The sequence below is a fragment of the Acartia tonsa genome, chromosome 1 (assembly GCF_053477335.1).
Source record: "Acartia tonsa isolate MP-2025a chromosome 1, ASM5347733v1, whole genome shotgun sequence".
Classification (NCBI taxonomy): Eukaryota; Metazoa; Arthropoda; class Copepoda; order Calanoida; family Acartiidae; genus Acartia; species Acartia tonsa.
This window is the reverse complement of record NC_137260.1, coordinates 57144829-57157448: the sequence shown is the minus strand read 5'-3', so window position 1 is coordinate 57157448 and position 12620 is coordinate 57144829. Positions and strand designations below refer to the sequence as shown.

The following is a 12620-nucleotide window of genomic DNA, read 5'->3' as shown; positions in this document are numbered from 1 at the left end:
TGAAGAAGGTCAGTCTATGACATTCCCTTGTTATTTTTTTATTGATTAGCCATAGATTTCATAGAGTTTGAACTTAGGAATCCTGGGGTATTACGAAACACATTTTGTATGGATTTTATAGCCATGTTGGAATTAACATTACTTCGTTGAAGCGTAACTTAACTGTGTTACTGAAAATTAAAAGTTTTCATAATACTTACCCTTCATCATGTTGTGTGAAATTCAGCTTGGAGGCAACGTTACTTTGATTTTTTGGTGAAATAAAACTTCGGGAGTTGTTATTCATTGACTTGTTTGTTCTGAAATTAAATGTAATGAATACAATCGATAAAATATATAGTATGTATTTTCTCAGATAGGCGTTTTCATATAGTATGTATTTTCTCAGATAGGCGTTTTCTGAGAAAAGATAGGCTTTTTTGAGATGGGCGTTTAACACAGAAAGTAATACATTTAAGTAAAACAATAAAAGGGAAAGGGGTTAAATAACTGTATGTCCCCCACCTCATGGACCATGTGCCGAATTTCAATTAGGTCTCTGAATATCAAGCAATAGCGTCAGAAATATTAATTCAGCAAACGCTACAAAAGAGCAGAAAGCAATTTGCTAGCAGACGAAAAAGGTCCCCAACAATGGATCCAGGTATTTATCTGTATTCTTTGTACATATTTATACATTGATTAGTACTACTTCATAAAAATTGTTGGCATTTATAAAATGAGATGAATGTGTAATAAACTTACCCCTCTCCAGTATAGCGCACATACCCTGAGGGTTGGTCATCTTCTTCTGTCTAAAATATAACAAATATTAATTAACAGTGTATTAAAACTAAAATTATAAAACGAAGGAAACAATTCCGAAATTAATCCAACTTTTTTTCTTGTATTTTTATCAAGGTTTAAAACAGAAAAAAAATTTCAGAGTCGATATCATTAAGAAAATATTGTATAGATTGTATATCAATATTGCAGAGCTCTCGTAACCTTTACTTAACCTACCTACCTTATCTAAAATAGGCATAAAAATTTGTTTTTTATTCACAGATTCAAAATGAGGAAAATTACCAAACTCTCAAAATGCTGCTAAGACACTAATGGATGTAGATTTAGAATATATGTAGATATTATGACTTTAGGTTGCTATTCCCCAGTCATTTATTGATCAATTTATTCATCCAGTAGAGGGGAGGGGATGGGGTAAAGGTAGGCGAAGGGTAGAATTATTATTTTAGTCCACTGCGTGTTTCACTTTATTAGAGAAAATGAAAATCTGGTGTATGATCCAAGTAATAATAGATCCATCAGGAAACTAGATTTCAAGGCTATATAGAAAAATGTAAATTTTTACCTGTGATGAACGTCTGGAATCAGATACTGATTGCTTAGGAGTTCTAGAATAAACAAATTTCCTTTATAATAACATTAATAGGAATGATTATTTTTCCCATCATAATAATCTAATCAAATAAAAAAATTATTTTAATTCAATAATAATAAGTTTACCTTGTATCTTGCAAGGAAAATTACGTTTAATGGTATAAACTTTGAATGGAAATAAAAAAAAGTTTCAAAGTTGCATAAACTATAGGGCTAGACTACCACCTAAGCACATTATGTCTCATGAGCTCATGAAAGCTTATTGCTATGATATCACTATCATTCATTCCACTTTTATGTGTCTATTTGAAAATTCGATACTATAATTTCAATACTTTCTTTACGTTCATTACATACCACTTTGTCTATTTAAGCTCTGTTTAAGCTCTGTAAAATAGCCAATAGGATAGATTATTATTACATTTATGCCAAATATCTATAGAATAATTATCTAATTATGCCCACCGAAACCTATAGGTAATGCATTACATTATGTCAATACTAGCGGCCATGCCCCTAGAGGCCTCTATTGTGTAGATATCCTACCCAAAAATAGTTAAAAACCTTCCCTAGACCTATGAGAAACTTCATTGAAAAGGGGAACCATATCGGTTCAGCGGTTAGCCCGATCCTTCGCTACAGACAAAGAAAAGCTTACTACTTTATATAATAGGATTAAAGGGGGGGGGCACATCTGACACTTTTGCGTAAACAGGGATTATAGGCTTTGTCTTAGGAGTTATAGGATAGGTTATTTGGAGAAAAAGTTTAGTTTTTGGGTGTATTTTCCTTATATTTAAAAAAAAATTTGATAGGTCTCCAGGTTCAGGTGCTGCAGGCTGGAAGGTCACTTCAGGACAGGTATAAATGAAAAAAAAATTTTGTTTGAAGAGATAGAGATCAACTTATTAAACCAAATATGCATCTTTTGGGATGTTATGAGCATATATGAAGAAAAAATAAAAATCAGCCTCCAGGTTCAGGTCCTGCAGGCCTCCAGGTGAATTCTGGACAGGTAAAAACTGAAAATTTTTAATTTTATAGTTAGAACAAAACTTATTTTACAAAAGTTGCTACTTAATGGATGGTATGAACTAATTTGAAGAAAAATTTGAAATCGGGCTCCAGGTATAGGTACTGCAGGCCTCCAGGTGGATCCTGGACAGGTAAAAACTAAAAATTTTCACTTTTAAAGTTAGAGCATAACTTATTTAACAAAAGTTGCTACTTTTTGGATAGTATTAACCAATTTGAAGAAAAATTTAAAATCGGGCTCCAGGTACAGGTACTGCAGGCTTCCAGGTAAATTCTGGACAGGTAAAAACTGAATTTTTTTACTATTAAAGTTAGAACAAAACTTATCGAACAAAAGTTGCTTCTTTATGGATGGTATTAACCAATTTGAAGAAAAATTTGAAATCGGGCTCCAGGTACAGGTACTGCAGGCCTCCATGTAAATTCTGGACAGGTAAAAACTGAAATTTTTACTATTGAAGTTAGAACAAACTTATTGAACAAAAGTTGCTACTTTTTGGATTGTATTAAACAATTTGAAGAAAAATTTGAAATCGGGCTCCAGGTACAGGTACTGCAGGCCTCCAGGTAAATTCTGGACAGGTAAAAACTGAAATTTTTACTATTGAAGTTAGAACAAAACTTATTGAACAAAAGTTGCTACTTTTTGGATTGTATTAACCAATTTGAAGAAAAATTTAAAATCGGGCTCCAGGTACAGGTACTGCAGGCCTCCAGGTAAATTCTGGACAGGTAAAAACCGAATTTTTTTACTATTAAAGTTAGAACAAAACTTATTGAACAAAAGTTGCTTCTTTATGGATGGTATTAACCAATCTGAAGAAAAATTTGAAATCGGGCTCCAGGTACAGGTACTGCAGGCCTCCAGGTAAATTCTGGACAGGTAAAAACTAAACATTTTTACTATTGAAGTTAGAACAAAACTTATTGAACAAAAGTTGCTACTTTTTGGATTGTATTAACCAATTTGAAGAAAAATTTGAAATCGAGCTCCAGGTACAGGTACTGCAGGCCTCGAGGTAAATTCTGGACAGGTAAAAACTGAAATTTTTTACTATTGAAGTTAGAACAAAACTTATTGAACAAAGAAGACAGGTGCAGATCTTGCCTCAGTATTGTTTGATAGATTTTAGCGGATGTAATGTAATATCAACTATATTGCATATTTCAAACTTAAGGAAAAATCATTTTTTTAAAAGTCTAAATCAATTTAAATTTAATCTAGCTATTTGCAATATCATTTTCTTTCTCAAAATAAAATGAGATCTTCTATAGAAAACAAAACCCTAACAGTACAACAATTTCATATGGTTTAGGAAAACATTAAATCTATTTTTTTATATAATGGTTGTAGAGTCTGTCCTTCATTGGTAAGTAAATATTAGAATATTTGTCACATTTAACTTGAATTGAATGTAAAAAAAAGATTTTTCTAGTCTTCATTCAAATAATCTTGGGCACAATGTTTGTGTGCAAAAGATTGGCGACAGATTTTTTCTCAACGTCGATGCTCATGCTTCTCATGAGATTGATGAGAAGTTTGTGCAGAAACATGTGGTTTTATTGGCAATTCAATCTGACAATAAATAGATGATGTCTAACTTGTATCATAGTTCTAATTGTCTATTTTAACTAAATTTGTTTGGTTTGTTTGTTACTTTTAAGTTAATTTTGTCAGAAAGTTTTTATATTCCTTTTTTTATACTTGATAGTTGAAGTAAGCCTGCAGGAAATATGCCGCTCTAATTGCTGAAAGACTGCCAAAATAAGGCTTAATACCCCAAATTTGATACCTGCAGCTTCAATAACTTTTTTGTATCAAATTGAGGGTATTGTGTTGGATTTTGGTTGGATTTTTACCGCAGTTAGAGCAGTGTATTTCCTGCAGGCTTCCTTTAGTGACTGACCTGTTGACAGTACGTTTTTTTTTATATATATTCTAGTCAATGCATAATATTTTTTTTGCAGATAAAATTCAAAATGTAACAAAATGGTTTGAGCCCGATTTCAAATTTTTCTTTGTATTAGTTAAATAGATATAGTTCTAACTCTTTAGTTAAATATTTTAATTTTTACATGTCCAGAATTCCCCTGCAGACCTGCAGTACCTGATCCTGGAGCCCAATTTCAAATTTATCTTTAAATTGGTCAATACTATCCAAAAAGTAGCAACTTTTGTTAAATAAGTTATGCTCTAACTTTAAAAGTGAAAATTTTTAGTTTTTACCTATCCAGGATCCACCTGGAGGCCTGCAGTACCTGAAGCTGGAGCCCGATTTCAGATTTTTCTTTAAATGAGTTAATACTATCCATAAAGTAGCAACTTTTGCTAAAGAAGTTATGCTCTAACTTAATAAGTAAAAATTTTTTGTTTTTACCTGTCCAGGATCCACCTGGAGGCCTGCAGTACCTGAACCTGGAGCCCAATTTCAAATTTATCTTCAAATGAGTTAATACTATCCATAAAGTAGCAACTTTTGCAAAATAAGTTTTGTTCCAACTATAAAAGTAAAAATTTTTAGTTTTTACCTGTCCAGGATCCACCTGGAGGCCTGCAGTACCTGATCCTGGAGCCCGATTTCAAATTTTTCTTCAAATAAGTTAATACCATCCATAAAGTAGCAACTTTTGTTAAATAAGTTTTGTTCTAACTTCAGAAGTAAAAAATTTCAGTTTTTACGTGTCCAGAATTTACCTGGAGGCCTGCAGTACCTGAACCTGGAGCCCGATTTCAAATTTTTCTTCAAATTAGTTCATACCATACATAAAGTAGCAACTTTTGTAAAATAAGTTTTGTTCTAACTATAAAATTAAAATTTTTCAATTTTTACCTGTCCAGAATTTACCTGGAAGCCTGCAGTACCTGATCCTGGAGCCCGATTTCAAATTTTTCTTCAAATATGTTAATACCATCCATAAAGTAGCAACTTTTGTTAAATAAGTTTTGTTTTAACTTCAAAAGTAAAAAATTTCAGTTTTTACCTGTCCAGAATTTACCTGGAGGCCTGCAGTACCTGTACCTGGAGCCCGATTTCAAATTTTTCTTCAAATTAGTTCATACCATCCATAAAGTAGCAACGTTTGTAAAATAAGTTTTGTTCTAACTATAAAATTAAAAATTTTCAGTTTTTACCTCTCCAGAATTCACCTGGAGGCCTGCAGGACCTGAACCTGGAGGCTGATTTTTATTTTTTCTTCATATATGCTCATAACATCCCAAAAGATGCATATTTGGTTTAATAAGTTGATCTCTAACTCTTCAAACGAAATTTTTTTTTCATTTATACCTGTCCAGAAGTGACCTTCCAGCCTGCAGCACCTGAACCTGGAGACCTATCAAAATTTTTTTTAAATATAAGGAAAATACACCCAAAAACTAAACTTTTTCCCCAAATAACCTATCCTATAACTCCTAAGACAAAGCCTATAATCCCTGTTTACGCAAAAGTGTCAGATGTGCCCCCCCCCTTATAGAGTAGCTACCCTGCTAAAAGTACCTACCGAATTGGAGTGGATTTCTTTGTGGATGAGAGCTCAAGTTTGGAAGTTTTGCCGCTACTCTTGGGGCTCTCTATCTCTGTGAAGCTCTTTTTACCCTTTCCCCTACAAATAGAAGGAACAGTTCATCTATAAAAGTTTATGTATAGAGATGAGATTCTAGTTAGCCAGGAATGATTTGGATCATTTTTGTTCTCTTAGCATAAATATTTTAGGTATAAATGAGATATTTCCCAGAATAATCTTAGAATAGGCACTTTGTCCTATCATGGACAGATATTTTTTTAAAATTACACTAGCCTTAATATGGCAAGTGTCCCACTTTAAATAATATAAATATGAACTAACAGTGAGGTGAACAGAAAATTCAAATAATCACTATTTAAACAATGCTATAAGTTAACAGGTTATTATAAATTGAAACACTCACAATCCCTAATGATATCAAAAATGACAAATACCTTTTGTTGCTAAGGTTGAGATGAGGCGAGGATCCTACCATTCCACTTAGATTACCTCCTTCAATATTCAATATTACTTTACCTACCTATCTTTTAAAAACATTTGAAAGAGATAATTTGTCCGATAGAGCTGGATAAATGGGAAATATATTGATTCTCATAATCACTAGTTATAGGGTTGTTTTAAAAAAACGCTTATTCTAGGAGTAATTGTAAAATTACAAGTACCACTAAGAAACGATTTATAGGTCCACCAATGAGAAAAAAAAGTAAATTCTTGTGGCATGTGTACTCCCCTCGGGTAGCCAGGGATTTACAGGGATAAGGCAATCCCCAATAATATTACACATAATATATGTTTAAACTAACGTCACCACTCTACACATTATCTCTATTGTATGTCACTAATCTTTTACTATATGCTAATCAAGTTTACTATTTTGGGGTTAAATAGTAAAACTTATCAAATTAATTTTCCAAATTGGCAATTTTTAACAGTAAAGTCAATATTATGGATATAGTAAATGATAGCTAATAGCAATTTAAAATTTTTTTATCTTTACAAGACCTAAACTTATAAACAAAAACTATTTATTATCATAATTATGTATAAACAGTTACTTCTTTAAAAATCTTTGGAGTACTCTAATAGATATAGTAAATGATAGCTCACTCCCATATAAAATTTTTTTCAAAATAACCTTCTAAAAATTGTTTTTTAACCATCAATAATAATGTATAAACAACTTGACCTCTAAATACTAATTTTATTCTACAGTATCTATGCAGCATAACCTAATTCTAAATACTTTATCAATAAAAGTAAACTTTAATTTTGAATGATAATTTAATAAAAAAGAAAAGAGTTTTTTTCATATAAAAATGTTAAATAATAAAATTCATGTATATTAATGTATTTTTAAACACCCCCCCCCCTGCTGATTATTTTCTCCTGCTAAAAAAATTCCTTTCAGTTTACTTTTAACATCCAACTAAACTCAAGGTTGATCATATTATTTTCTTCTTTTTTTAGCAACATTTTCTGCCTTTATATTTCTACAAATTTCTTTATTTTTACCTATCTTTTAATATGTAAATTAAATTAATATGATTTATGTCATTTAGACTGAAGAGGGTGCAATGTCCACCGAAATATATTTCAATAAATAGCTGGGAAGTATCAAAGACTTTTTCACTCAGTGAATTTATCATGTTATTATAAGGCTTCGATGAAGATATAGAACTAATTTCAAGTAATGGTCAGAATGAGCTTATATTAAATAGAGATTTTGGGCACAGCTGTAAGTATGTTGATCAAAATGAATTTAAATCGCTAGTTAGTAATAAAAGTGAACAATTTTCCGTTTTAAGCTTAAATATTCGTAGTATTTCAAATAAATCAAATGATTTTAGAGATTTGATAGAGGAAACCAAAAACCAAGACTTTAATTTTTCTTGTTTATGTGTCCAGGAGACGTGGGGAATTAAAAATAAAGATTTAGTCTGTCTAAATAATTATAATCTAATCTCAAAAGACAGGGAAGAAAAGAGAGGAGGGGGTTTGGCTATTTATTTATCTAACTTAAAAAACTATGAAATTATTAAAGAATTCTCGTGCTCTAATGACAATTTTGAATCTCTAATAATTAAAGGGCGAATATAGGTTGGATATGATATGAGCTTATATCAAAGGTGCAAGTATATACATTATGAATAACTCAAGCAAATAAAGATATTCCATTGGATAAGGCCGTTATAGCTAAAAACCTAGCCAAGTTGGGCTAATTTGTGACGTCAGAGGAGTGGTTCCCTAAAATATTCAAATATCCATATTCACAACAGGATGCGTGTAGAGTTTGCCTAAATACTGTTGTTATTTTGCAGTACAAATAAATGAGAAAAAGGTTTCCGGAAAAAAACTACCTAGACCTTAATGAAAATCTGATTATGTAGGAAAATATTACTATTAAAGACTAGGAAAATATTTACGGAGAAAATTTGTCCCCCCGTACGCAAATGAAAGTCAAGTTGAGAGTAAATTAGCAGACATTACCACATACATAACATAAACAAACTAAGTTGTAGGTTATTATATGTGTGTGTCAGGCCAAGTTTGACTATACTTTTTATTAGGTATTTTTTTTAAATGTAGCGTATACAGGTAGGAAGAGGACATCAGGCTGTTTATTTCACTGGTCCCTAAAGTTTTACAAGACGAACCAAAAATTATCAACGTTTATAATCCTAAAAATCTATTCTAAATTATTAGGGTAATTCTATATTTTTCTTTTATGGTGTGGCTACTATATTCTTCTCAGTATGCGCCTGTCTTATTTAACAAACGTAATAAACGGAACTTTTTTCTTTGTTTATGGTCGTAATCTTTGCATTTAAAGCACGGCAACCTTGAAATGAATGTGAGGGCTAAACAGCCTCATAGCGGCGGCTGAAAACAAAATTGCAGACAGCTTTCCGTTGATAATAAAATGAATAAACAACACATAAGATTTATTGCCGTTTTATTGTCTCAATGATCCCAGGCTAATAAAATAATTTTCATTTAATAGTAAAAATTATCTACAGTGCAATATGATACAAGTTTTTTTCTGTGTGGCTAAAACCAGTTTTAATCCATCAGATATTAAATGGTAACGATGCCACCCTGTTTCTAATACAGTTCCAATTATGACTAAATTCCACTGGAATGAAACCAGTTCAAAGTCAAACCCATGACTAAAAACCATGTATTGTATTTTATTGAAGACAATTGAATAAAAATAAAATTAATCGATTTATTGGCCCCAACTAAACTACAGAATAGATTTTGTTTCCTAAGTGAAATTAACATCAAAACCTAACTTTTATTACCTACTTTTCATCTGTTATCCTTTTAAATTTAGTGGAATGGGATTGATATAATCTAAACGAATAAGCTGACAAGTAAACTAATTTATTTATAGGAAATTGTATGAGAGGCTTTAGCCAGAAAAGAAAACATTCAAGCCCTTTTTTCAGTTGGTGGACCCTCCATGACCTGTAGAAGCATTTACAAATAGTTCCAGGTAAAATTGTTTTAAAACTAATATCAACAGTTTGTTTATTAAACCGAAATAGCACGAGAAAAAAGCCTTTAAGTTATCTTCTACTAGTAGCTTTTATTCAAAGCAAAAATGTATAAAAATAGAGGGAGCACCCATATTTATTTTATGATTCGGGGGGTGAGAGTTGAACATCTATAGTAGTTACCTAAATATTGTTGTGCTTTGCTAGGTATTTAATATTAATGGATGTTGCGTTACTAACATGCTAAAAAAGTACATAATTTTTCAGATAAGAGAAACTGTGTCTGTATTAAGAGATGAAAATGAAACATTAAGGTAAAATAACTCATTATTGAAACAAAATATATTAGGTACTGAAACTGCAATTACAAATCAAAAATATACTAATTTGGTAATCCACTTGATAAGTTGTTTAATATAAAGGTTAAACTGAGGAAAAGTATTTTTTTTTCAGTTGATCTATCCCATCCCCTGCACTTTTTATTCTTGTTAAAATAATACATGTAATATAATTTCCAGTTTGGCTTCGAATCGATTAACATCCGCTAGATTAGAACTAGATTCGGGAATAGTCCCTATTGTGGCAACGCCCCTTAAGGGGCGATTCGTGGTTTTTTTTAAATAGCTTTTTATAGGTTATTTTAGGTTAGGTTATATTGGGTTAGGTGATTGCCCCACAGGGTTAGGCAATTAACTCCGCAAGGTTAGAGCCCACCACAGAGGCTAGAAATAGGAGAAAACAACTGTGAAAAATACGAAGAATCGCCCCTTAAGGTGCGTTGCCACGAAAGGGACTATACCCCTAGATTCTCAGCCACATTTGTATTACAAAATTTTCCACGAATATTAAAACAAAATCATCGGCCCCTCTGGACTAACAAAACTTGTTTTAATCTAATTTTCATTTGTATATCCACGTAAAGCTGTCTATATTAAGATGCTATAATAGTTATTTATTTCATTTTTTTCTCTCAGTTCTCTTAATTTTTATTTTTTTTCCAAACCACATATTTTTTATCCCCCCCTCCCCCTCCTTTAGTAGGGTCAATTTTGCAGAATATTCACCCCTGTTATATATACTGTGAACTGCACCAAATCCATAATATTTTTTATATTTAGATTGAGATGATCCAAAGCCAATATCTTGAAGATAGCTGTGACATTAGCAATAGCCAATCCTTGCTACCTCTATACTTCATACATCATTATACTCGATTTCCAGAATGATATATTTAATTTCAATAAAATAATAATATAATACTAATCTAGCTCTATTTATATGTAAACTTGTAGCTGCTCTATTACTATACTAATGGTATCAAAGTCCACCTTTTCTTTTAGTTTCACTTATATTAGACAGAAACCAGTATGACAGCCATAAGAGCGACAAAGAATATGCGGGCAAAAATAACATTTAACATAAGAACGAAAACATCTATAAAATCTAAGCTTGATTATACAATAAAGATAACCTAGATAAACTCTTGAGGATGGGATACACCATTAGGTGTTATTTTGGTGTATCTCTGAACCAAATCTTGCTACTGAAGTGCATGATTAGGCCAAACTTCCTACAGACAACCAACCTTTTGATTGCACTACCTTTGAGAAGTATTAAGTGCATGGTAATGAGTTGCGCCTGTTTTGGGCCAGGACATTCCCGAGACTTTAACTATTTATGTCGCGTGCCTGACATAGCAGCAGTTGAAACCATTTTAACGTATTTTTTAGTTATGACATGATGTCGGGCCGAGATTCGAATGAAAGATGTCATAAATGTTTCCTCCTGCTGCTATGTCAAAAGCGGATCTTTAATAGTTAGAGTTGGGGGAATGCCATGCCTTAAAATAGGCTAACCTTTATAATGCATAGTTAAGACTTGCAGACAAAGGTTCTGCAATCAAAGAGTAGGTTGTCTGTTACTTGCATCATAATCAGGGTGTATGGATAGCAAAGGAGAGTTAGCTTAGGCTCCAGGGATCTACAGGTATAAGACAATGGTCAATAAAGAAATGTACAATGAGTAATAAAACGTTATCATAAAACTCAGGGGACTAGTGTAATAAACAGCCTATTGTCCAATCCCTCTCTGGATAGACTCTCCTTGGTTTTTGGACCCGACCTAAAGTTTCATGGACAGAAGCTCATCTATTTTAAGCTGTAACAAAAGGGGACTGTACACAAATGAGAGCCACATTCCAAAAGTAAAAAACCTTATTATTGAAAATCTTTGACAGACATATGGACAAAGCAAATGAAAATCAGTAAAAGAAATATGGAGTAGCTTCGCATTTAATTAGTGTGAATGATGCACCTAAGTAATCTTATATTAAATACTTAGAGAGCATTGATTTTCACAATGTTTCACATTTGAATTGCGCTTCATGGAAATACCCCTTTATTAAAAGCTTTATTCATTAATTTTTTTAATAGTTTCAGATATTAAAATTGAGAGGCTTTATTATTGTGTGGGTGTAATTTCATGTATAGGGATGAGAAACAAACATATGTAAAGAAAAAGTGGTGCTTTATTTAAAACTAGGGGCAATTAAGGTAGGAGGAGGAAAAGTCGACCTCATCCCATTTAAAATTTGATTTTCAAAAGAGTAAAAATATATATTTTTGGGGGTAGGGGGGAGAAGACACAATCCCCAAAAATAGTTTAAAACCTTCACAGTACCTAGAAGAAGCTACACTGTGAAGAATAACCATATCGGTTCAGCGGTTAGCAAGATCCTTCGGGACAGACAAAAAACGCTTATTACTATATATAATAGGACTAGCTGCTACGCCCCTAGAAGCCTCTAGGGGCACTTAATTTAGGAGGGGGAAAAGTCGGCCTCATCCCATATTAAATTTGAGTTTCAAAAGAATAAAAAAAATATTTTTTGGGGGAGGGGGGTGAAGACACCCTCTCAAAAAATAGTTTAAAACCTTCCCAGAACCTATAAGAAGCTTCCCTGTAAAGGAGAACAATATCGGTTCAGCGGTTAGTGAGATCCTTCGGGACAGACAAAAAACGCTTACTACTTTATGTAATAGGAAGATTAAGTTTTACCTCTGAGACTCACCCTTCCCTTATATTCGAAGAAAGAGGGAGTGCTTTCTTCTTCGTTTTTAAGTAGGTTACAACAATCTTTTGGAAACCAAGCATAACAAACACCCATGGCCGATTTAAGGAAAA

The 12620-nt window shown here is 32.2% G+C and overlaps 1 protein-coding gene across 2 annotated transcripts in view; it reads right to left on the bottom strand.

Annotated features, from left to right (window-relative positions):
* The window catches only part of LOC145324507 (uncharacterized), a 34926-nt gene that overhangs the window by 8300 nt on the left and 14006 nt on the right, over window positions 1–12620 (bottom strand). For both annotated transcript variants that reach the window (XM_080167100.1, XM_080167093.1), the window contains exons 5-9: window positions 6375–6434; window positions 5917–6018; window positions 1352–1394; window positions 745–794; window positions 201–299 (exon numbers count right to left, since the gene is read on the bottom strand). In XM_080167100.1, the coding sequence (XP_080023226.1) occupies window positions 201–299; window positions 745–794; window positions 1352–1394; window positions 5917–6018; window positions 6375–6434 (354 nt within the window). The remainder of the gene's footprint in view (window positions 1–200; window positions 300–744; window positions 795–1351; window positions 1395–5916; window positions 6019–6374; window positions 6435–12620) is intronic.